Source organism: Amblyomma mixtum, chromosome 1 (assembly GCF_055824585.1).
Source record: "Amblyomma mixtum isolate Tamu chromosome 1, ASM5582458v1, whole genome shotgun sequence".
NCBI lineage: Eukaryota > Metazoa > Arthropoda > Arachnida > Ixodida > Ixodidae > Amblyomma > Amblyomma mixtum.
Genome location: NC_143012.1, coordinates 102,168,846 through 102,195,347, shown reverse-complemented (window position 1 = coordinate 102,195,347; position 26,502 = coordinate 102,168,846). Strand labels below are relative to the sequence as shown.

General features: G+C 47.5%; 1 protein-coding gene across 1 annotated transcript; it reads left to right on the top strand.

Moving 5' to 3' along the window:
- LOC149367352 (histone deacetylase 3-like) lies at positions 1–24,736 on the top strand. Its single transcript, XM_089555238.1, has 8 exons — positions 1–146; positions 430–512; positions 5,505–5,647; positions 14,302–14,383; positions 15,831–16,001; positions 16,641–16,808; positions 19,509–19,844; positions 24,076–24,736. The coding sequence occupies exons 1-8, from the start codon at positions 89–91 to the stop codon at positions 24,364–24,366; spliced, it is 1,332 nt and encodes a 443-aa protein (XP_089411364.1). The 5' UTR covers positions 1–88; the 3' UTR covers positions 24,367–24,736.
- Positions 24,737–26,502: the final 1,766 nt, after the last annotated feature.

Here is a 26,502-nt window from a genome sequence, read left to right as displayed (position 1 = left end):
TCTGCGGAGGTGCAATCTCCCTGTGGTCGCCATGGCTGCCATGGCAGCGTCGTTGTCAAGTTGAGAAGATGGGTTGGTCATATTCGTGATGTCCAAGAAAAATGTGATGTACTTTTGGGACCCGGACGTAGGGAACTTTCACTACGGTACGTGATGCACGTGGACATCTAAAGCGCAAATTCGATGGTGTCTCAGACGGTGTCTCCGTTGTGAGCGGTACTGCTGTCACCCTTCCGGACGTATGCACGCGATGTTGTCTGGGGATTCTTTCGAGGAACGGGAGGTGTATTCCTTCCCGGCTCTGCACCGGGGGGCTGCTCTACCATAAGGGCGCTGCCTTGCTCTGGTAGTGTGCGCATGTCACGAACAAATTGCGTCCGGGGAGTCGTCCATGAATCGAAACCTGTGGTTGTCGTCCCCAATACGCAGGTCCGGGGCACCCGATGAAGCCACAGCGACTGTCAGTGACGCACAGCTTGGTGATGCACTATGGCCTCTACAAGAAAATGCAGGTAAGTCCGCGCGCCAATTCTGGCCGCATTAAAGCAGCCCGATCTAATCGTCGGAGTGCCGACCGGCTATGAACATGCAACTTTACAGCAAGGTATTCGTCTGTGCTAGTCGGTACATGGTTCAGACTGAAGGCACAGCGCACGAAGGACGGGACAAGGCAGTGACAAACACAGCGCTGACTTGCGACAAGAAGGCTTTATTGCTCGCACGCAATAAATAGGTGAAAAGGAGCACAATCAACAGATACAACAGCATCAGTGATGATCGTCAAAAAAACAACAAACAAAAGCACACAATCGCACCCTACACTGACAATTGCGTCAGCAAACCTTCCATTGCGCTAACACAAAAAGAAATTGGCTATCTGAACAGTTGAGTACGCTAAGTGTAGGGTGCGATTGTGTGCATTTGTTTGTTGTGTGTTTTTTTGACAATCATCATTGATGCTTCCCTTTTCGCCTATTTATTGCGTGCGAGCAATAAAACCTTTTAGTCGCAAGTCAGCGCTGTGTTTGTCTCTGCCTTGTCCCGTCCTTCGTGCACTGTGCCTTCAGTTTGAACCATGCAACTTTAAATCAGCGGCATCGACGTTGCTTCCTCGTTGCTTTCTGCTGCCCCCGTCACTACAGCGGCTCCATACCGCGAAGGCGCGACGCCGCAACTAGGGAAAAACAATAGTCACATCCCATTTCCCGTGTAGGTTGCTCGCAGGTACCATGCGAATACGCGACTTGTCATCATAAGCTCTTGAAAGGACTTTTCTTTTCGTGTAGAGAAACCTGTCTTTGGCGGAATTTTTCTTTTTGAAGAAAAAATGCCGTGGCTTATTCGGGAGATGATTCTGCATGATAATGTAGGGCTGCTCTTAGTGACATTTCGTGTATTCGCATGGAAGATAGAAAGGTGTACACCCGCCTGACGAGTTAACTATGGGTGAAAGGCCATACCTCGGTACCATGAGAGGTGCCTCAATCACCCTCACACTTGCGGCCGCTCGAACTCACATCCACTCGCTCACACTCGTGTCCACTCACACTTGCACTCTTGTTCACTCGCACTGCCAACCACACTCTCACACTGGCACTCATGACCACTCACTCACACTCACACTTATGGCCACTCATACTCACAACCACTCAGTCTCACAACGACTAGCTCGCACTCACAACCAGTCACTCACCCTCATGTCCACTCATTCACTCATTCTTTCCTTGTTTGCTGACAACGGAGGAGATGAGCGACTGCCCTCATGGCTTCCCTAGCATAGCCTGAGTCGCAAAGATGTGGTGGTGAGCCGCCCAGGCTTTGTCGGGCGATTTGGCCAATTTTCACAGTTTTGATGATTGAAGAAAGTGGTCGCTCATCACGCATATTCCGTGCACCGAATACTACGCGCGTGCCCTGCCTCAGTGGCTCAGTGTTTACTGTGCTTGGCTGCTGGCCTGGAAGACGCAGGTTCGATCCCGGCCGCGGCAGCCGAATTTCGATGAAGGCGAAATTCTAGAGGCCTGTGTACGGTGCGATGTCAGTGCACGTTAAAGAGCCCCAGGTGGTTGAAATTTCCGGAGCCCTTCACTACAGCGTCTCTCAATTTGTGCACCCGCTATTTGGGAGCCCTAATTTAAAAATTAAAAAGTGCGGAAATTACGGTAGTAAACACACTACTTACATAATTGAATGAAACAGCAAGAAAAAGGAACACATGGTCCATTCACAAGCAACATCGATCAATTCCGACGCTTCTAATGACCAGTGATGGGGGGGGGGGGGGGTCCTTGACACATGAGGTTCAGAAGAGCAAGGTTGCGGGCTAGTTGGTAATGCCTTTAGAAGGAAGAAACAGCGCGAAGAAACATGGACACACGAAGAAATGACGCACACGAGCGCTGACTCACAACTGAAATTTTATTCTGGACGAAAGACGCTTAAATAGAAAACGTGAGGGGGTGGGTAACAGGGCTGCTGCAGCGATAACCAGCAATCAGTGTGTTCGCGTCACAAGATGGCAAAAAAACACAACAGGGAACGAAAGAAAGTTATACGCGATAAAAAGACAATGTAAAGGGCCGTGGTTTCTCAGGTAGGTAGCATTAACAAAAAAAAATAAAAAGGACCCAAAAGGGCGGGGAATGCGTAAAAACCATGAACGACACAGATGAGATTATACAGGTGAAAACATAAAAAATGTAAAAACGTGAAGAAGGTAAAAGCTTTAAAAACGTGCCCATAAAGTGGGGCAGAGGACTAAAAGCAAGATAGAAAGGCAGTACCAACAGGGGATCCATGAATTATTCAGCTGTGTGTAGCACACAAGAACCTTAGGTGCTTATCAAGTCACCCAGAAAATCCAGCTCTTTCTTTAACAAGGAGAGGGATGGAGTACTGACGCACTGTTGACCGGCATAATGGATTTTGAGGGCTTTCACGATTTCCCTCGTCAACCTATCTCGTCCTCGCCCGATAGTGGTGCAACGATTAAAGTCAGGGGTGCAGATTCCTTCAAGGGTGTTTCCTCCAATTTTGCACTTCTTGCAGTGCTTAGCCAGGTGCCCAGAAGTGGCTACACCTTTAACATTGTTTTGATGTTCTTGGAGTCGGATATTGATACACCTTCCCGTTTGACCAATGTACCTCTTCCCGCATGACACTGGCAAAGAATAAATTATTCCTCACCCTGCACCCTCACGGTTCCCGCGGGTAATTCACTTTGGAACAGAGGGCGGAAAGCTTGTTAGAAGCCGTGAAGACGACATCCACGCCGACACGCTGTGCGACTTTCTTGAGGCAATGGCTGATTGTGTGGAGGTAGGGCATTCCAAAACTGGGCTTCCAAAAAAACGCTGCAAAAATCATGAGAGCATTTCTTCCTGGACAGCTTCAATAACCAGACCGTTCACCTTTTGGCAGCAGGCTTTACATCTGCTAGTTTCCGTAGCTGGCTCCATGATCGAGAAGTCCCGGCACCACATCGAACCTGATACTTCAAACAGTAAGCACAGAATTGTTGTGGTAATGCTCTACCTCCACACAATCAGCCATTGCCTCAAGAAAGTTGCACAGCATGGATGTCGTCTTCACGGCTCCCAAACAAGCTTTCCGCCCTCTGTTCCAAAGTGAATTACCCGCGGGAACCGTGAGGGTGCAGGGTGAGGAATAATTTATTCTTTGCCAGTGTCATGCGGGAAGAGGTACATTGGTCAAACGGGAAGGTGTATCAATATCCGACTCCAAGAACATCAAAACAATGTTAAAGGTGTAGCCACTTCTGGGCACCTGGCTAAGCACTGCAAGAAGTGCAAAATTGGAGGAAACACCCTTGAAGGAATCTGCACCCCTGACTTTAATCGTTGCACCACTATCGGGCGAGGACGAGATAGGTTGACGAGGGAAATCGTGAAAGCCCTCAAAATCCATTATGCCGGTCAACAGTGCGTCAGTACTCCATCCCTCTCCTTGTTAAAGAAAGAGCTGGATTTTCTGGGTGACTTGACAAGCACCTAAGGTTCTTGTGTGCTACACACAGCTGAATAATTCATGGATCCTCTGTTGGTACTGCTTTTATCTTGCTTTTAGTCGTACCCCCCCCCCCCCCTTTTTTTTGGGGCGCGTTTTTAAAGCTTTTACCTTCTTCACGTTTTTACATTTTTTATGTTTTCACCTGCATAATCTCATCTGTGTCCTTCATGGTTTTTACGCATTCCCTGCCCTTTTGGGTACTTTTTCACTGTTTTTCGTTTTTTGTTAATGTTACCTACCTGACCACCGTTGCGTGGCCTTTTACACCGTCTTTTTATTGTGTATAACTTTCCTTTCGTTCCCTGTTGTGTTTTTTTGCCATCTTGTGACGCGACCACACTGACTGCCGGTTATCGCTGCAGCAGCCCTGTTACCCACCCCCTCACGTTTTCTACTTAAGCGTCTTTCCTCCAGAATAAAATTTCAGTTGTGAGTCAGCACTCGTGTGTGTGTCGTTCCTTCGTGTGTCCGTGTTTCTTCGCGCTGTTTCTTCCTTTTAAATTCACATGGGGTTCATAGGGGCAAAACAGTTTGAAAATTCCTGCCATAAGGTATCTGAATAAAAAACTGACGATCCTGGGTGGATTGTTTGAATGCGTTAGCAACCACCTGCTGTGGTGGCTCAGTGGTTAAGGTGCTTGTCTACTGAGCTGGAGTACCCGTGTTCGTACCAATTGCGGCGGCCACATTTCGATGGAGGCTAAACGCAATAGGGCACCCATGTGCTGTGTGATGGCGGTGCACATTAAAGGTCGCAGGTGGTCGAAATTGTTCCGGAGACCCCCACTAGGGCACCTCTTCCTCGCTTTCCCTCCTTTATCCCTTCCCTTACGGCGCGGTTTGGGTGTCCGCCGAAATAGACAGTTGCTGCGTCATTTCCTTTCCTCAGAACCAAAACCAACGAAACGCTTGTTATATCTGAGGTGGGTTGGGTATATCCGATTTCAACACATTGAGTTTATGACAACTGAGGTCTCGGCACAAAAGTGCGTTATATCTGAGGTGGCATGCTCAGGTTTGTTACATGCGTGGTATTACACGATACTTCATCATTTCCGAAGTTAGCTCACAAAAGTTTGCTATATCTGAGGTGGCATAGTTAGGTTCAGTACATCCAAGGGTGCACAGCACCTTTGTTGGCACAGTGCACTGTAGCTATCGTGCAACCTGCTTCACCTTGTGAGCGACAATGTCCTTCCTTCCCCACTGATGCTGCTGCCATGACACTTGGTTGCAGCTGTCACGAAACTGGTTTTCCTCCTTTCCACTTGGTCGCAGCTGCTGTGAAATGAGTTCTCTCACTTTCCCACCATGGTGGCACACCTGCTGTCCTCTGGCTTCAACCACCTACAGGACATCTTTGTCGTTAGCGAGGCATCAAGTGCTAGTACCCTGAAAAGAGCACACCATTGGGCAGTTTGTGTTTTTCCGTGCCAGTTCTGTGTGTGCAGCCCCAGTCTCTGCTGTGCGCCCAGGTGTTCCGGCCGTACCGTGCGAGCTCGCATGACATGTGCCGCTTCCACTCGGAGGAGTACATTGACTTCCTGGAGCGGGTGACGCCCCAGAACATCCAGACGTTCACCAAGAGCCTGAGCCACTTCAACGTGGGGGACGACTGGTGAGTCTGCTGCTGCTGCTGCTGCTGTCGTCAGTAGTTCTTCTCCCAAACCAAATTGAATACTGTAGCTTTGCTACCAAATCAAATACAGATACTGTAGCTAAAAATCAAATCAAATACAAATCGAATAGTGAGAGAACCGAATCAAATATGAATCGAAGATTTTTACGAATATTCTCTGCTTGTACGAATATCCAACGAGCAATTGTGAGAAACAGCGAAGCTCTGCTTTTGCAGGCATAGCTGCATCTGTTAACACGTTCACTGCGTCACGGGTCACGACTGGGATTTGTCATTTATTCATGCTGTGCGGCCACGAATACCGGTCACACACTGAAGCCGTAGAACTGATTTGATTGCGAGGTCCTCCTTCTTAGGCCTCACAATTAGGTCTGGTCCATAGCTTCGTCATGTGACACAGTATTCGTGGCCACAGAGCTTGAATAATTCAATGACGAGACCCACCGGTGACCCACGACGCAGTGAGCATGTTAAAAGACGCACCATTGATCTCCATTTAAAGCTTGCAACACAAAGTCAGTGTACTGACTCTGTCATTGTCATGTTATGCACATAGGAAAAGTACCTTTTGCTGTTGATAACGGAAGATGATAACTGCGTCGCATCTCGGTGCATGAGACGGGCAAGAGCTACGTTTGAGGCATGGCCTCCGAGGTCAGGCTTCAAAGCCAGGTCTGTTGAACCTGCCTGGGCCCTGTCACAACATCTGATCTCTGAGGCCATGTATGAGGATTATAGACGCTGCCACATGAATGGACCGCACCCTCCATCCCTCACATGCCGATCGCATCAGTGTGATACGCGGTGTCTATGGTCCCTGCTTTTGGAATAGTCATGGAAAAAAAAATGCGGCAGGCCTTATTCGAACTTCATGCAAATTATTCGAAGAGTATTCGAAAGCTTGATGACATAATCAAGTTACTTTGAATAATTTTGAACATATACTGTTTTGTTTCATTCTGCCAACTGTAGTCACCATTGTTGCAAACATCCGTTCTTTCGTTTCCGGAAGATGGTATTCATGATCCGTAAGTATTTCTCTCTGCAAACTCTGGAACCCTGCTATTCCTGGAGACTGTGCCTGGTCTCCCGCCTGGTCTCCGGTGTGCTTCTTGCCTACCTTTGCATTGAAGTCGCCCATTAGAACAGTGTACTGTGATTTTACTTTGTTCATTGCCGATTCCATGTCTTCATAGAAGCTTTCAACGGTTTGGTGATCATGGCTTGTTGTAGGCGCGTAGGCCTGTAACACCTTCATATTTTACCTCTTATTAAGCCTAATTATGATAGCTGCCACCCTCTCGCTAACTGTATATCTCCTCTATGTTGCCAGCTGTATCCTGATTGATGAGGAATCCCACGCTTAGTTCTCGTCTGTCTGCTAATGCACGATAGCACAGTACGTGCCCCCCCTTTAGTACTGCATACGCCTCATCTGTCCTCCTGACCTCACTAAGCCCTATGACATCCCATTTAATGCCCCCTAATTCCTCCAACAGCTCGGCTAGACTAGCCTCACTGGATAAGGTTCTTGCGTTAACCATTGCGAGGTTCAATTTCCAATGGCGGCCTGTCCGGAGCCAGAGATTCTTAGCACCCTCCACTGCATCACAGGTCTGACTGGTCATTTGCTCCGCAGCCGCTGGGGACTGAGAGCCGAAGGTTGATTAGTTTGTTCGTAGAAGGTTGTGGCCAAGTACCGGGATGGCCAAATCCTGTTCTGGTGGGGAAGTGCGTTGTCGGTTCTGGTCACTGAGACTAGGCTGCACCGCAGGCCTGGTTATGCAATTCCATTGACACGCCGAGTTTTTCTTTTTTTTTAATCCAGTGGGGAATTTCGCGGTGTTTGGATTCGAACCCCGGTCCTCTTGCATATGAGGCGGTCCTCTTGCACTCGAGGCACACAAGGTGCTCTACCTCTACACCAGCGCCACACTTCTTCAAGAAATTTGGGAAGCAGCACCATTTAACATCTCAGGGAACCTGTACTGAGATCTCCTTCAGAACCCCTGCGAATTGAATATGTCGGGTTTGTCCTTGTCTCTTCCTTGTAGGTTACCTTGTGTTTGTGCCCACCTTTCACCTTAAGGATAACGCAAGTTTTAGGATAGGCAGGACGACAGTTTCACACTGATTGCATAGCTTGATGTCAAGGGAAACTAGTTGCACGCATTTTAGGAAGTATCGTGCTGCAGAATTTCTTGAAAGCTCTTGTCAGAAAGTTAACTAACGTACTGCATAAGTGCATACTTGGGAGGAACCAGCATGCAAGAATGCATGTTCCCTGAAGATCCAATAATTGTGGAAAAGTATACAACAGCTGTATCTTACCGGCACTCACTTATGGGGCAGAAATGCGGAGGCTGACAAAAAGGGTTCAGCTTAAGTCAAGGACAACGCAGGGAGCTATGGAAAGAAAAATGATCAGTGTAACGTTAAGAGATCGGAAGAGGGCGGAGTGGGTGAGAGAACAAATGCGGATTAATGACATCCTAGTTGAAATCAAGAGGAAGAAGTGGGCTTGGGCAGGGCATGTGATGCGAAGGCAAGATAACCGTTGGTCCTTAAGGGTAACAGAGTGGATTCCAAGAGGAGGCAACCGTAGCAGGGGGCGGCAGAAAGTTTGGTGGGTGGATGAGATTGAGAAATTTGCAGGAATACGGTGGCTGCAGCTGGCGAAGGACAGGGTTAATTGGAGAGACATGGGGGAGGCCTTTGCCCTGCAGTAGGCGTAGTCAGGATGATGATGATGATGATACAACACAGGCTAACAGAGTCATTGAAACCAAGAAAAGCATAAGGGAATGTAAAGGTGTCTAGTTGAGTGGGGTTGTCTTTTCTTCTACCATCTGTGAAATTACCATAATTTGCAGTTTATAAGTCGACCCCCTCAACTTGCGACCTCCCCCCCTCGCACCTCCCTCACCCCTCTGGGAAAAAAAAAAAAATTAACTCCGAATATAAGTATTAACATCCTTTTTAGGTTACAGAAACAAGCAATACGTATCATTATGAATACCAACTTTAACACCCACACAAAACCAATGTTTGATGAATTGCAGCTTCTACCCGTCACCGCATTGCAAAATTCAGTGCTTAGTTCACGCTACCGCCGTGGCATATCCAAAAATGACACATACCTCAAAGATCTTACCTCATTAACATTGCGAATCAATGTGTACAACACACATAGCACTGACCGCGAAGCAGTTCCTCGCACCTGAACAAATTACGGGTGTCGAATGTTAAAATACTGCTTGCCAACTACTCTTAGCTCAGAATGTATCTCCTCCCTCTGAAAGAAGATTGCATGTTATTCGTTTTTTCTTTTGTCTCTTTTGTGTTCTTCCGAATTTTTCCCATTGTTTTGTGCCCATTCCCACCATAGTGATCATCATAGCTGTTTCTGCCCAGTGTTTGTTAGTAGAGTGTAGGTCTCGTCAAGCCTCCTGAGGGCTTTTTGCCTGCACCCGCAGCGTTGCAATGTGCGTTGTGATGTTGCAATGAATTTGATTTGATTTGATAAGTCGGCACTGCCTCACCCTGTGGCCCTAGCTGACCAATAAGTTTTCTTAGAAGACTGCCATGCAAAGAAACATTTATTTGTCCATGAGCCATCTCTTGCAACTCATCACCGAGAAGGATGCAGCCGCGGTCATCGCCATCTTGTGAGTCACTGCCGCTGCTCGGAAGCGGTACCAAGATGCCACACGTGGAAAACGCTTCACAGGCCGTGTCGACACTAGTAGTCCATACCAGAGATCATTGACCCATTTCGCCACGTCACTGGAAGAAGCGCATTTCAGCCGCCCTGTCAGTGTGTTCGGGTTTTCCTGTTGGAGCCATTCATTGCAGAACGCACTGATGTGGTCTTTGAACCATAGAGTTTCTTACTATTACCTAGAGGGAAAGCTGGCGGCCCATCTATGGGAGTTTGCATGGCGACCCCTCGAGACCACTTCAGCCACCATGGGCGCTCAAAGCATCATGGGGCGGTGAGCTACTTGTTGCGAGACAGTCGTAGTTTGTGGGGAGCACGGAGTGGCACTACTAAGATGTTTCATTCCGAAAACGCTGTCCGTGTGTGCGCAGACGACTTTCGCGCGAACGCAGTGTGCAAAAGCCATAGTAGTGAAAACGCATAGACACACGACGCCAATAAAAGGTTTCACTTTTCTGAAATTCCATTAAAAGCCTCTTATAGTGTTTAAGCAACAACATTTTTTTTTAAAACATATTTACTTTTAAAAGTGCGCCTGTTAATTACGAAATATTAGTTTTTATAGTGTTCTTTACTTGGCCAATAGGAGAGCGAGTCGTCTCTTATTTTGGGCAAACTTTGCACTTAAATGCTTTTCTGCTCGTTTGTTGCAATCATTAGACCAGATATTGAATGTTAGGACGTTTGTAGTTATCAAACAACTTTAAGTTTCTATTATTTTTTGGCCAAAAGTTGCAGTTCCGCAACAAGTAGCTCACCGCCCCATGATGCTTTGAGCGCCCATGGTGGCTCAAGTGGTCTCGAGGGGTCGCCATGCAAACTTCCATAGACAGGCTGCCAGCTTTCCCTCTAGGTAATAGTAAGAAACTCTATGCTTTGAACGGATTGCTCAGTGCCACATCCAGCGGCTGATGACTAGGGTCCATATCCGTGACGATGACCAGGTTATCCCGAGTTTGTGGTGTCATAATTGAAACCGTCACAATCGGCCTCAGCTGATTGGTCAAAACACCGGAAGCAGATGTCAGTTTGGTTGCGACTGTATGCCTCGTCAGTGGACTGTATGCTTCAGGCAACCTTTGGCCTGCAGTCGTGCATCGTGTTAGGCTCGGGCAGTTTCCTTTTCATGAAATTTGTCACCGATTTCTTTCACACCTTAAACTCAGTGCATGGGGTGCATATCTCCTCTGTGATAGTGTGTGTCTTTGCTTGAGTGTCGTCACGGCAAACAATAAAGGTGCAGTGAAGTGGAATCTGAACTCGTCTTTTTGTGGCGAGAACTCCATCTGCACGTTCTGAGCATTCTTAGAAACTTCAGTTTATTGCCCTGTGCGGCCAATTTCCCTAATTAAATCGGATTGACGTCCGGCTGCCGCCTTTTTTTTTTTCTTAATTCTCCCCGTACGCTGGGCGGAGTCGACCAACGTGTGGAGTGCCTTTCAACCAGCTCCGTCCGTTTCAGCCAGCGGCGGAGTGATACGTAGTAATCCGTAGAAGCAAATAGTCTGCACATATTTTTATTTCTGCAGGCTTATTTTGCGGCTATATTATCTGCGAATGAAAGTAGTTATTCACGGAAACCTGAAAAAACAAAATAAAGCGAAAGCAAAGCCTCCACGGAGCTGGCTGAAAGGCACTCCCCGCGTTGGTCGACTCCGCCCACCGTACGGAGAGAATTTTAAAAAAAATGAGGCAGGAGCTGGACGTTAATCCGATTTAATTAGGGAAATCGGCCACACAGGGCAATAAGTGGAGGTTTCTAAGAATGCTCAGAATGTGTAGATTGAGTTCCTGTGGCAAAAAGATGAGTTCAGATTCCTCTTCAGTGCACCTTTAAGGCTCCTACTTCTTTGGTCGTGAACCCAACTTGGAACCGCCTCCTCAACAGCAGGGTATCGTCCGGACTCGGTCTGTGAAAGGAACGGCATGTGCATGCAATGATCCGGCTTCTTTGTTTTGTCCATTCCCTCATGCACTCTTCTGACACCTCCCTGCTGTGGCACTGTTTCCCGACTCGGCACAGAGGATTGCTTGTCACTTGAAAGCCACGCTGCATCATTGCATAGGCTGTGTGTCATCTGACAGGCAGAGACGCAAACCAATGTCTCTCCCAAGTCTCTCCAATTAACCCTGTCCTTCACCATTTGCGGCCACTGTATCCCCACAAACTTCTCAATCCCATCCCCCCACCTAACTTTCTGCCGCCCGCTGCTACGCTTGCCTTCTCTTGGAATCCACTCTGTTACCCTTAAGGACCAGAATCCAGAAGCCAGCCCACACACCACAGTGCCATTTCATTGCCTCTCGTCTCTGTTTGTCTCTGACTGCTGGCTTCGCACATTTATATCTGTGAGCTGGGCATTCCTTTTCAGATTCCTGCGCATTCAGATGTCTGTTTTTAAGCAGGCTTGCTATCGCACTGCGTCTTGACAACTGTTAAGCAATTATGTGTGCACGGAGCATGATATTATCCGTAGCTCGATTGAAACTACTCTTGACCTTGCACATAGGTCCACTCCAATTATAAGTCTTTGAACGGGTACATACTTGTGCGAAGAAGACGGGACGGACACAACCAAGGAACACACGCGACATGCACAGAGCGAGCGCTCTGTACTACATGTCGTGTGTGTTCCTTTGCTGTGTCCCGCATTCTTAGCGCAAGTTTGTACCCGTTCAAAGATGAACCAACTCGCCCAAACAAAAGTATTACTTGATTTTAAGTCGACCCCCCACGTTTGGAAAATAATTTTTCAATAAAACATTGACTTATAATCAGCAATATCAGTACCTTTTTATTTTTTATTTATTTATTTGAAAATACTGCAGCCCCATTCAAGGGGCTATAGCAGGAGTGGGTACAAAAATGTGGAACAATTCCACGCATACAAAAGTACATACAAGCATTGCAAATATAAACGCTAGAAAAACAACATACAATGCTACGACTCAATTGCCGACGCAAAATCAGAGATTGATAGTGCACGAATGTTGCCATCCAAAGAATTCCAACACTCCACAGTGCGCGGAAAAAAACTGTATTTGAAAACGTTAGTGCGGGCAAAAAAAGGTTGGATATTAAGATCGTGATGGCTCCTGGTTGCAGATGGTTTTGAAAAAGAGATATGCTTACCCTCTGAAAGGCAATTAGCAGAATGTACTATGGAGTGAAGAAGTTTTAAGGACTCAGTTTTTCGGCGGGATGCAAGCGGGCTTATGTTTAGGGAAGACATCGCAGATGAGGGTGAAAAATGAAAGTCGTTGCGGCGAAAAATAAATCTTACAGCTTTACGTTGCACAGATTCTATTTGATCGATTTCACATTGCTTGTATGGATTCCAGACATTAGAAGCGTATTCAAGAATAGGGCGAATTAGAGTTTTGTACATGAGCAATTTTGCTTCTTTAGGAGCATCCCGTACTGTGCGCCGTAAGTAACCTACCTTTTTAAGAGCTTTAGCTGTGATGTAATCGATGTGTTTTGACCATTGCATATTGTGAGAAAAGCAACTAATTTCCCACCCTAAGCACCACCACCATAAAAAACAAACTCTTAAGCAATCTTTGGTGGTTGGTTTGAACGCATTCGCAGTTATCCTAGGCTGACACACTAAAATTTGCTGTGTCTAAGGTGGGACACTATGTCCGAGGTTGTTACTTAAGGGGGGACAATGGTCTTAAACCTATTTTTCTTATTTTTAGTCCAATCATAATGAAACTGTATCACGTTGCTCAGTTTTTTATACTAATTTCATCAATGTAATGACCTTTCTCATAAATTAGTCGGTTCCCAAGGTAATTAATTTTAATTTTTTATTCATTAGTACCTCGGTGCAAAAAAAACTGCTCAATAAAAAATCATTTTTAAACCATGGCTACATAGTATAGTGAGTAAAGAGTGCAATAATCAAAACCATTTTTCCATTTTACCCTCGTTAGTAATTTTACAGCACTTGGAATATCAATGTTCAAGGTGTGAGTGTAATGCATTGATAAACTTTGGGAAAATTATCAAATTTTTGAAGTGCGATTGAACAAGCCTGCTTCGATTATTGCACACACTGTGCCTTCGGCTTCCCTTAGTAAGCAATACGACATCTCTGTCTTCCTAGATGTTGAGATATTGACATACTAAGACAGCCAGATGCCCAAAATTTCCAAGCCATTAGATTACCTGCTCCTGCATAAATTCAGCTTACACAATGATCTGAGTTTAATATTATGGTCAGAATGCTTATTTCTTGAAAAAAAATTGGCACAGTTGGAAAATAATAGCTGGAGATTCCACAAATGTTGCTTTTTGAAAAACAGATGTTTTGGTCACTTTTTTTTGGTCTCAAAGACCAGTGTCCCCCCTTAAAGCCAAGTAACACATGAAAGTTTGTTATATCTGAGGTGGCATGCTTAGGTTTGTTATGCCTGAGGTAGTATAGTAAGTTTGTATAGGTAGTGTACCGAGTTCGTTTGTAGCTCGGTGAGACACCTGTCACTGACTGCTTACGGATGGTGGCTGCCATGCACTGACCCCTCTAATGCCAATGCATTATAAGTTAATGTGTGCTTTCCTTGGCTTCTAAAGTGCTAATGCTGGCGGCAGTTCACCTTGGTGGTTGCACTGGAGGTGAATTGGACGGATGCCCGTGGCATAAAAGACTCCTATAAAAGGCGGAGAGAGAGGCGAGGAGATCTACACACATGTACTAGTAGACGCAGAGTGAGCTTGAACCACTGAAATACCCAAAAGGTTTGGACTTCCAAGGCAGGGGATTCAAGCAGATTTAGAAGTACCTCAGTTTGGGCTAGGTGGTTGAAGCAGATTGCACGCTGGCAATGACTTTGAGGCTCAGTAGTGAAATTTGGAGACAGTTGTGACAGTTGGCGGCACTTCTTGACTTCCTCCCCCTGTGTCCAGCCCCGTGTTTGATGGCCTGTACGACTTCTGCTCCATGTACACGGGGGCCTCTCTGGAGGGGGCCGTCAAGCTCAACAATGAGGTGAGGTGTGTTTGGTCGCACTCCTGCTGGAGCCTTGGTATACAGGTCAGGACATTCTTTGTGTAGACACGTACAAGCGCAGAAAAAACACGGACAGAGAAAAAGACTTGGACAACACGAGCGCTTACTTCCAACTGAAGATTTATTGACACACAAGCACAATTATGTACACCTTGCTGCATGACGTCCCTGCCAACATCACTTGGCCGCTCCCAAAAACATTATTTCCTTTTTAGTCAGTGTGACAGATGGTGCGCTGACGCAGGATGGACCCACTTTCCTAATCAAATCTGCCTCTATTATTCCTGTAACATCCTGACAACTATGTTTGGCCACAATCGTGCATGCGCTGAAGTCAGGTTTACACGGTTCCTTATTATTTTCAGCACAGTCATGGCAACGTTCAGAAAGATTACCGTCTCTATAATTGCCTACCTTCCCCCTGTGTTCCAGTAATCTGCCATTCAGACATCGGCCAGTTTGACCGATGTACCTAGAGCCACACGATGGAGGAATTTCATAAACCACACCAGAAACACATGCTACAAAAGGATCCCGGTGCTTGATACCGCATGGTGCTTTAGGCTTTTGGAATGGATTAGCCAATTTGACTAGTTTTTCCAACTTCTCAGGCACCGAGAACACTATTCTGACGACACTGCATTTCGCAATCTTCTTTAGGTGATTCGAGGTGTTGTGCAAGTAAGGAATGACTACTGTTCTGTTTCCTCTGTCCGTATTTTTTTTTTTTTTTTTGCGCTTGTACGTGTCTACCAATATTTGATATTTAAATATTTTTATGAAATTTCCTCCTCACTTTAGACATGTCAGTGGACAACACTGCATCACAAAAAATTCCAAACCAAAATTTGTGCATCGGGAAAAGAAATTCTAAGAATATCGTGGCCTGTAGCATGTCAGTGGGAACGCAATGCGTGTTCAGCCTGCCTTCTACCGCATTTTCTTAACTTTGCAGCCTTGCAAGAGTCAGAGGAAAAATATGTTTTATTTATTTATTTACAAATACCTTATAGGCCTCCGGAGAGACATTGTGTAAGGGGGTTCAAATACAGAAGTTTGTGTAAATAACGGGTTAGAAATAAAAAGCCTAGTAAAAGTGCAGCAAAATAGACAAAAACAACTGAGTTCAGATAACATACTGCAGTTCACAAAAATTGGTAAAGTTACAAGGCTACTATGCGCCATGGAACAAAAATGGGTGCATTGCACAAAGAGTTACACAAAAGCAAAAGAAAACATTTCCGGTATACATGAGGGTATATATTAGAAAGCAATTTTCTGGGCGTATAACAGTGAAATTTAGGGCAAGCAGTAAAATTGTTTTTAATATGGCAAAACAAGTTTGATAGAAACACATCAAGAGAGAGAAAATAGTCTTTTCAGAACGCCGCCTCATTAAACGTTATTCTCCTCCTGGCGGCTGCAGTGCTGTGACATTGCGATCAACTGGTCGGGCGGCCTGCACCACGCCAAGAAGTTTGAGGCCTCGGGCTTCTGCTACGTCAACGACATCGTCATCGCCATCCTGGAGCTGCTCAAGTACCACCCGCGGGTGCTGTACATCGACATCGACATCCACCACGGGGACGGGGTCCAGGTGGGGAGAAAATGCGATTACTAGGTTGCCTGCCACGGTGTCTGGAATCCGATGTTTCTTCCGTCCCGCCAGAACTTGGGTTCAAGCCGGTTCTGTTATTGTCCTCTTAGGGTGTGCATGAGTCGTCACCAGTTTACCAATATCCCTCAAGAGAAAAGTATACAACAGCTGTGTCTTGCCGGTACTCACCTGTGGGGCAGAAACGCGGAGGCTAACAAAGAGGGTTCAGCTTAAGTTAAGGACAACGCAGCGAGCTATGGAAAGAAGAATGATAGGTGTAACAGTGAGAGATCGGAAGTGGGTGGAGTGGGTGAGAGAACAAATGCAGGTTAATGGCGACCTAGTCGAAATCGAGAGGAAGAAGTGGGCTTGGGCAGGGCATGTAATGCGAAGGCAAGATAACCGCTGGTCCTCAAGGGTAACAGAGTGGATTCAAAGAGAAGGCAAGCGTACCAGGGGGCGGCAGAAAGTTAGGTGGGCGGATGAGATCAAGAAGTTTGCGAGGATACAGTGGCCACAGCTGGCGAGGGACAGTGTCTGTAGGGGAGACATGGGAGAGGCCTTTGCCCTGCAGTGGACCTTGTCGGGCCGATTATGATGATGATGATGAAAACACTGGAAATATACTGTGCACTGCAGGAGGCCTTCTACCTGACGGACCGGGTGATGACGGTGTCCTTCCACAAGTATGGCAACTACTTCTTCCCGGGCACGGGCGACATGTACGAGCTTGGCGCCGAGAGTGGCCGCTACTACTCAGTCAATGTCCCCCTCAAGGAGGGCATTGACGATGCCAGCTACTTTCAGGTGCAGTCTCACTCCGCTGACCCTTCGCAGCAGCGAAAGGCTGTCTAATGTTCGGCTGCGTTAAGCAGTCCTCGGACGTGAACATTCTTGAGCTCATTTTCATACAGACGAATGTGTAGACGAGCATCATGTTTGTTGATGCTGCAGCTGCCAGCAACGCGAGATGTAGGCAAACACACAGCATGATTACACTGCGCCAAGCGATGCTTCCTTCAAAACCAAGTTGCGTATGCGAATATTTCAAAACGTGTGCGTCGCTTGTGGGTAGAAGCATTTTTGTTGCTGCCTGAAGAGTAGTTGAGCAGTTTTCAACCTGTTCACCACGCGGAATTACCTGGTAGAGCGTTGCATCGGCTTCCTTCTCTGCTCCTAGTTGGCTGCAAGCAGGTGACTACATTGACTTAAATGAAACTAAGAAAGCACGAGGTATGCAGGGATCACTGTTAAGTGTGCTACTTTACAATGCAATCACATGAAAAAACATACACGTTTCGCGCTTCGTCGTTGTGTGTGTGTCTTTTCATGTGATTGTGTTGTAAAGTAGTGCGCTTAACAGTGATGCAAAGCCAAACTAACCCCCGTTTTAGCACTGTATACAGAGAAACTAATCGTCTAGTCTCAACTTCTAGGCTGATATAGCATACCCGTCTGCTAAGTGCAAGATGCAGGACAACAGGATGCATGACGTGAAGGAGCTTTTTCACGCGACAAACTTTGTGATGCGCTTCCTGTTTTGCCAAGTCACTTCACTCTGGAGAACGCGGAACATTACTGGACACCAAAGTCCAGAGGCTACTTTGAATGCAAATGGGATCTCTGTTCTTTATTCTGCTTGGTGAATAGACATTTGTGATAGGAGTCAACGTCTCGCTCCACCGGTAATATCTGCAAGAATGTTTGTTCTCTTGGCTTTGGGACAGCTCCACGAGTGCATACATGGATGTTTTCTTTGAGCTTCTGATGAAATTTACGCTTTTCTCTGCAGAGTTCAATATCGTAAGTCATTCTGCTTGTTTTAAAATTTCAATTCAAGTGCGCGCCTTATTCTGCTTGTTCTGTGTTTTCTTGAAGTTAGCGTGATCATATCTCTGTGTCGAAAAGACTTATAATATCAGCTTCAGCAGTTTGGTAGGTCTGTTTGCATAATAACGCATAATTGCCCCTCTGCTGCAAGCTGTTTTTGATATAACGACCTGCAAACTAGATTTAAAAAATGTTGATTGGGTGGATTTTGCAAAATTTTATAAAAACATCTATAGCTTGCAGACAGACAAAAATAACGGAGCACAAATAAAAACATCCATGTATTTACTCAAACAATTTTCAGGCGCCTAACTTTGGTTATGAATTACATGAAGTATATGGCCCAGACCCAGACGAAGACAAGTCCCCTTGTCGAAACGTTGGCTCAGGCAACCTGAGGTTTTCCCCTCCCTTGTTCATTTTGTGATCGCCAAGGACCATCTACCACACCCTCTCTCTACCATGAAGTATATTAAAGTTGTCCAAAACACGAGAGCACTGAAGCACGGCATTCCTCTTCTCCGTCATTATTAATGTCGTGGGCTTGAAAACAATCTTTGGGGGGCAAAACCTATTGCAGACTGCTCCTTTCCAGTGATTATGATATAAGAATTTCAAATAAATTGCAGAGGTTGACCCTTTGTTCGATCTTGCCCTCACTGCCCATGTGTAGCAGCAGCAGAGTCAGGCGAGCTGGACGCGAAGCATGAAGTCAGGACCGAGAGCGCGCTGCTGCAATAATAGAATGCCTCTGCGCTAGAAGATGCACCCCCACAAGGCAGCTTTCATGCAGAAGTGTGCAGAGGCTGTCTTGCGGGGGCACAATTTCTTAGGGAAAAGCTTTTCTGCCGGTAAGGCTCCTGCGTTGTGCTGAACAGGAGCACACGTCACATGCCACGTGTTGCCTTCAGCCAATTGAAGGGCACACCCTTTCTGATAGCTTTCGCTGTTCATGTGCAGTGGTGGATCCCACAAGGTTTTCGCTCTACGGGAATGGTTCCAACCGTGTGTTCACGCCATTCCGATGATAAATGCCCACTGGGAATCACCTCCTAGGACTTACAAGAAGTGTTAGAAAATTGCTTGTGCCACTAATGGCCATTGGAGGTCTGAAATCCATGTGAAGGCAAGCGATCATGAATGGCAGTTTGCCAATATCCCTCAAGAGAAAAGTATACAACAGCTGTATCTTGCCGGTACTCACCCATGGGGAACAAACGCGGAGGCTAACAAAAGAGGGTTCAGCTTAAGTTAAGGACAACGCAGCGAGCTATGGAAGGAAAAATGATAGGTGCAACATTACGAGATCGGAAGAGGGCGGAGTGGGTGAGAGGAGAAACGCAGGTTAATGATATCCTGGTCGAAATCAAGAGGAAGAAGTGGGATTGGGCAGGGCATGTAATGCGAAGGCAAGATAACCGCTGTTCCTTAAGGGTAACGGAGTGGATTCCAAGAGAAGGCAAGCGTAGCAGGGGACGGCAGAAAGTTGGGTGGGCAGATGAGATTTAAGAAGTTTGCGGGGATACAGTGGCCCCAAGTGGCGAAGGAGAGGGTCAGTTGGAGAGACACGGGAGAGGCCTTTGCCCTGCAGTGGGTGTAGCCAGGCTGATGATGATGATGATGACTTCATTGGAGTAGACCTCAACTGCATTGGCATCCTTTCTGGGGCAAGCGCAGGTGTTCAAGCCCGTCATCCAGGGTGTGATGGAGTTCTTCCAGCCCAACTGCATAGTGCTTCAGTGTGGTGCCGACTCCCTGGCGGGCGACCGGCTGGGCTGCTTCAACCTGAGCATCCGCGGCCACGGCGAGTGCGTCAAATTCATCCGCGAGCTGGGTCTGCCCACGCTGGTGCTGGGTGGTGGGGGCTACACGGTGCGCAACGTGGCCCGGGCCTGGACCTACGAGACGGCCCTGCTTCTGGACGAGCCAGTCAGCTCCGAGATACCCTACAATGAGTACTTCGAGTACTTTGCCCCCGACTTCACCCTGCACCCCGAGGTGGTCACTCGGCAGGTGGGTGTCTCTGCAGCACTTGGTCAGGCTAGTACTAGTACTTGCCTACAGGGCAGGAGCACGGAGGCTAGCGGATAGGCTTGAACTTAAATTGAGGATAGAGTACAAAATGATTGATGTAACATTAAAGGTGCAGTGAAGAGGAATCTGAACTTCTCTTTCTGCCACGGGAACTCAATTTACACGTTCCGAGCATTCTTAGAAACTTCGACTTATTGCCCTGTGTGGCATTACTACCACAGGGCAGTGTCAAAAAAGTGCATGAGACAATGGACAAAATAAAGAAGCAGGATCATTGCATGCACATGCCGTTCCTTTCATGGACCGAGTCCAGACGATACCCTGCTGTTGAGGAGGCGGTTCCAAGTTGGGTTCACGACCAAAGAAGTAGGAGCCTTAAAGGTGCACTGAAGAGGAATCTGAACTCATCTTTCTGCCACGGGAACTCAATCTACACATTCTGAGCATTCTTAGAAACCCCCACTTATAGCCCTGTGTGGCCGATTTCCCTAATTAAATCGGATTAACGTCCGGCTCCCACCTTTTCTTTTTTTGAAGTCTCCCCGTACGGTGGGCGGAGTCGACCAACGCATGGAGTGCCTTCCAGCCAGCTCCATGGAGGCTTCGCTTTCGCTTTATTTTGTTTTTAAGTTTCCGTGAATAGTTTCATTCACAGATAATATAGCCGCAAAATAAGCCTCCAGAAATAAAAATACGTGCGGACTATTTGCTACTACGGATTACTACGTATTACTCCGCGGATGGCAGAGCGGCAAGCCTCCACGGAGCTGGCTGAAAGACACTCCACGCGTTGGTCGACTCCGCCCACCGTACGGGGAGAATTTTAAAAAAAGGCGGGAGCCGCACGTTAATCTGATTTAGTTAGGGAAATCAGCCACACAGGGCGAGTCGAAGTTTCTAAGAATGCTCGGAATGTGTAGATTGAGTTCCCGGGGTAAAAAGACGAGTTCAGATTCCTCTTCACTGCACCTGAGACGGGAAACAAGAACAACTGGTCACCTTCAAGATCCCGTCCAATGAGTACTTTGCCCCCGACTTCAATCCTGCCCCCCCCCCTTCGCCTGAGGTGATCGCTCAGTAGGAAGGTGTGTCTACAGCTCTGGATGAGAGTACTAGCACCCGTTGACAGGGCAGGAACGCGGAGGCTAGCAGGAAGGCTTGAATTTAAATCGACGATGGAATGCAAAATGAAGAGACAAAAAATGAGAATGAGTACTTTGCCCCGACCTCTTCCCCCCCCCCCCCATATCTTGGTGTGGTCACTTGGCAGGTGTGGTGCCGGTGTCTCCAGCTGTGACTGAACGGTAACTGGTAATAAGCTCATACAGGTAAGTAGAGTAGTATTGCAGCGTGCAATATCTGGACAGGGTATAAAAACAGTAAAAATGGGGTTTATTTTTGCTCACCATCCAGAGTCCTTGTGCTTCAGTGAAAAAGAAAGGACTCCTTAAAACCTGTATGGGTTGCTTGTTCACAATGAGCAGGACAGGTGCGGTGGCAAGTTTATATGCAAGGAATGTGACGTAGTGATTGGGGGTAGATGCTTGACATGGAAACTTTCGTTCTTTTTTAAGGTTACTTGCGTGGTATGGATGAATAGGGACCCGAGCAGAAGGCGCATCGTCAGGTTCTTTTCTTTCGATAAGATTGAGGCCTTGTCTCAGTCTGTCTGGTGTCCAGTGTCGTGTGCGTGGCCCACAAACACATTAGTGGCATGCTTGTCATTTTTCACGTACTGTTGATGACCCTTTATGCATCTTGAGATTTTCCTGTCTCACTGATGTAGGCTTGATTACAGTGCAGGCAAGGCATCGTGTATATAGTGGAACCTCGATTATACGACGTTCAGGGGACCACGCGAAACGGTCGTATAATCCGGGTGTCGTATAATCGAAAATCAAAAAATCCCCCCCCCCCCCCCCCCCCCCTGCCTCTCTTTTCGCGGCGAAATCTCGATGAAACAGGCGCGAGAAAAAACATTTTATTTAGGAAACATTCAAAAAAAAAAATAGCTGCAGACAGTTCTGTGCCGCCAGTGTCGGAAAGCAGCAACATAAAAAGCGCCGTGGACGCCGCTGTCCTCGCTTCGGCGAGCGTCCCCGCTTATCTGTTTTTTCAGCAGCGTCCTGCGAAGCGCGTCTTATCTTTTCTCTTTATCTTTCCTCTGATCTTTTAACTCTCCTCTATCTGCACTTGGCAGCGGTGGTGGCTCGGCTGGAGCCAGTAGGCAGGGGCCCGCGCGTCTTATCTTTTCTCTTTATCTTTCCTCTGATCTTTTAACTCTCCTCTATCTGCACTTGGCAGCGGTGGTGGCTCGGCTGGAGCCAGTAGGCAGGGGCCCCGTGCAATTTCCTTTTCATCCTTCTCTCAGTCGCAACAACAACAACGCGCAGGCCGCGCCGCGCCTCCTCGGGACTCCGACTGCACAGGCTCGACGAAAAAGAGAGCAAGTGCACTTGGCGGCCTCGGCAAGGCTCTCTTCCGCGCAAAAAAGGGGGTGCTTAGATTCGCATGCAAAGTTTTTTTTTTCGGAAATTTTTTTCCGAAAATAGGGGGGGGTGCTTAGATTCGGGGGGTGCTTAGAATCGCGAAAATACGGTACATCCCGGCCTGCGTTTGCTGACGACCTTTTTTGACGGACGGTACGAGCCAGCCGTCGTACGAAGCGGTGTCCTTCTAAAATTTGCGTCGTATAACCGAGGTTTTTAATGCATTGTCTCTATGGGGGTCTTGCCGGGACCGCACAAATTCGTCGTAAAATGCGGGTCGTCGCATGACCGGGGGACGTATAATCGAGGTTCCACTGTAGCTCCTCGAAAGCCGTCATCATAGCCATCATCTGTATAGATGATGGACGTAATGCGTGAGGTACTTTTAAAGGTCACTTGAGGCATGAAAAAGGCTGAAGTGTAATGCCAGTATGTAATTTTTATTCACTACAATGCTTGAAGTAAGCCTCCTTCAAGAGCTGAAATGTCAACAAATGACACACCAGCGGTTATATCGCAGTTTGTCATGCCTCACATGTATAACCTCCTTATACGTCACAGCTATTGTGTGGTTGGTCAAACCGAAAGAGCATGAGAGAAAAATATAGTTAGCGGTTGTAGGTGGATACCACATGGTGGTTCATGTATTCTTATGCCTTTTGCATCATTACAGAGGAAACATGCAGGTAAATAAAATTAGGTGTCTGTAGTTGAAAAAAGGCTGTTTTAAGAGGAAATTACTAACTGCGAAGGAAGAGAGGCTGTGTTTCTCCTATGCAGCTTGGAGTCGCTGTAAGCATTGGCGGCATTGCGAAGAATAGTATAGCTAAGTGCGCAGAGCAAGTAGTAGTGGTTTAATAAACATAGTAAATGGAAGGAAAAAGTTTCTGCTAGCCCCGGTATCTGTCATTGCTATGGGAAGCCCCTGAGCTGGGGCAGCGGAGATAAAAAGATAGCGGGCAGGGTGTAGAAATGAATTGAAAGAGGTGATGGGACAGTTAGAAAGGATAGGAGGGAAAGGTACACTGTGCAATAAATCTATTAACTTATCAACATATATACACAGGTCACATGCTCGTGATGATCTTGCTAAAGTAGCTTACAAGCACGTGCGTACAGACACAATGCACAGTACAGCTGAAGTGGGGCGTCCAAAGCAAGCGAGGGCCGTGCCAGACAGGAAACAGGTTCACAAGGAAAACCAGGTGCAACTTGGCTGCAAGCCGTGCTTGGATAAGGGCAGAAAGCTTTCCTATACAAAGTCAACTGTAGAACAAAACAGAACTGCACGAAGACGACGGAACAAAAGAAGGCACGAATACACATACACAAAGCGCAGACTCTTGACTGGCACGTTGACAGTGCAATGAGGTTAACATAGGTGGTTAACGCTTGTCCCTTGTTCAAAGGAAGAGTGGTACAGCCCAGAGTAGAAAAAATGTATTGAAGTAAGACATGATGTTGGGCTGGTCGGTTCATGGTTAGAGCAAAACAGAACTGCGCAGAGACACAGTTCTTTGCACAGTTCTGTTCGTCTTCGCGCAGTTCTGTTTTGCTTTAACCATGAATCGACTAGCGCAACATCATGTCTTACTTCAACTGTAGAAATGCAGTAAAGCACAGCTGCCTCCCCTCCCTGGTACTAGCGCTGAGGTGCGTTGAAAGTTGCCTCACACCAGTGCAAGTTGAGCCCGTCCCTCACTGAGTGGATCTCTGTGCAGGAGAACGCCAACAGCAAGCAGTACCTGGAGGCCATCGTGCGTGCTGTGGCCGAGAACCTCAAGTGCCTAGTGCACGCGCCCAGCGTCCAGATGCACCATGTGCCGCCAGACATGCTGCCCTGCTCACGCAAGCCGCCGGCGTCACCCGCTGCTGCTGCCGCCGTGGATGGAGCGACGAGCACGCCACCCGCGGACGCTGCAGCAGCCATGAGCGGAGCTGCCAGCCCGAGCGGCAGTGCTGGCACGCCGGCCTCATCGGGCAACACGACGCCACTCGCCGTCGAGGCCTGATGGTGCTTGCTGGGCGGGCTTCCGCCGCGTGACTCTTTTCTTCGCGTGTTCTTTTTGTCTCGACGAGTGGCTGTTGGGGAGAGAGAGAAAGAAGAGCGAATAAATGGCAGGCCAGCGGGGACATGCTGCTTATTCCTCTGTCGGTGGGCCACCACAGGTGAGGAACCACGGGTTGCAAAGCCTCGGTGCGGACATAGGGCACGAACCCGTAGTAGCACACAAAACCAGCGAAACATTTCTTTTTTGCACAACGCCAAAACGGAAGCTCGTAAAGTACAATTTTAAACGTCAACAATCTGTTTTTTTTTTTTACATTTGCTCCGAGAAGTGTGTCTGTTAAATCGAAATTAAATTTTAAGTCTATATTCTTTATGGTAGTCTGATGTCTCATTTAAAATTTTGCACGTGAAAGTGGTGTAGTTTTTCCGCAAGCGAATTTTGAAGACAAGCGCTCCTCGACGCGAGCGGCACCCATTGATCGAGCAACTTCTACAGGCCACCCTGTACTGTGATGTCACTGGCGTGTCGGCGTGTCAACCTGATCGGGGGCGCGCTGGCGTTGGCAGCGCTGGGGAAAAATGAAAGTTGGTTTTAAGGAAAGTAAATGTAGCTACACCCGAACCGCGAAGTAAGGAAGGGGATAAAGGAAGGAGTGGAAGAAGAAAGAGGTGCCGCAGTGGCGGTCTCCGGAATTATTTCGACCACCTGTGCAATTTCGCGCCATCTCAACCCGCCGCGGTGGCTCAGTGGTAAGGCGCTCGTCTACCGAGCCGGAGTATCTGTGTTCGAACCCGACCACGTTTCGATGGAGGCGAAACGCAAGAGCCTCCCGTGTGCTGTGCGATGTCAGTGCACGTTAAAGATCCCCAGGTGGTCGAAATTATTCCGGAGACCTCCACCACGGCACATCATTCTTCTTTCATTTCCACCTTCCTCCCTTCCCTTACGGCGCAGTTCAGGTGTCCGCCGAGATATGTGCCATTTCCTTTCCTCAAAAACCAATTTATCTCAACGTGCTTGATGTAATATGTACGCCAGAGTGATGGGTCACGGCAACTTCTGTTGTGCTGTGGGGTGCACAAATTCTTCATCTCACAACGGGCGTGGTCTACCATAGGTTTCTTAGCGGTCAGCATGCTCAAAGTATATATTGCCACGTGCCTAACGACGTCTACCTTCACGGCTCCTCTGGTCGTGACAATATGTTGGATTGTAGAACTGCAGCTGGAGTGAATTCACTTCCAAAAGCTAGCCGTCGGGACAAAGCTTCGCAAAGAGAGGACTGTTGGTGATGCATGCCCCTGTAAAGATGTTGTGCACCGCGGCAACGTTCCGGCAGCAGATTCTTTCGTCAGTCAGGGTCGGCCGGCACTCGCCACACGAACAGCTGTCATCGGGAGCATCTCATTAACTTTTGTTCTCACGACTGTGTCACAAATGCATGCACGAGACATGACTCAAGTACTTACTTCTCCAAGTTCAGACCGTCTCCATGCTGCAGGTGACGCGGCCTGTCGTGTGACCCGACTGGCTCGTGCGGCGATGGGTCATACCTGAATGGCGACTCGGCCAGTCCAAAATAGTCGCATGAGTCGACTTCTAAAGACTCGCTGGTCTCGGAAGAGCTGTTCGTGCTTTCAGACATTTCGACAGCGCAGCTCCGGGTAGTTGCAATATCTTCGGGGACTTTGCAGCGCGGCGAACTCGCCAGTGACGTCACAGTCAATACCGCACGAAAGCGCCTCCCCGCTTTCGGTTTTGCGGTTTCGGTTTCGAGTTTTGCGTTTTTTGCTGTTTAAAAATTATTATAGGGTTTCTTTTGAAAACCCTGTATTGTACACATTAAAGGAGGTTCTTAGTAACACAAAACAGCCATTAACTTGAAATGGCCGAAAAATCGCCGGAGTTGCCCTTTGGCTAGTGTGAGCTGTACAGCACGGCTATGATTGGGAAAGTACAAATTTTTACAGAAAAAAATATTGCAAGGAAACATCTTAAGCACAGAGAGAAACCTTTTGATTCTGTAAGAGGATGATGCTGGCATTGTCAAGGAAGAGTCCTGGAACCCTGTGGCCCGAGCCATGAGCTGCTGCATCCAAGTCAGTTGAGCAGCTGCACCTCCCACTACTGCCGGTT

Excerpts from the sequence above, each read along its gene's own strand:
- LOC149367352 (XM_089555238.1), top strand. The coding sequence starts at position 89 with ATGTCCAAGAAAAATGTGATGTACTTTTGGGACCCGGACGTAGGGAAC. Across the intron at positions 5,648-14,301 it reads TTCAACGTGGGGGACGACTG|CCCCGTGTTTGATGGCCTGT; the intron begins GTGAGTCTGCTG and ends CCCTGTGTCCAG. Across the intron at positions 16,002-16,640 it reads ACCACGGGGACGGGGTCCAG|GAGGCCTTCTACCTGACGGA; the intron begins GTGGGGAGAAAA and ends TGTGCACTGCAG.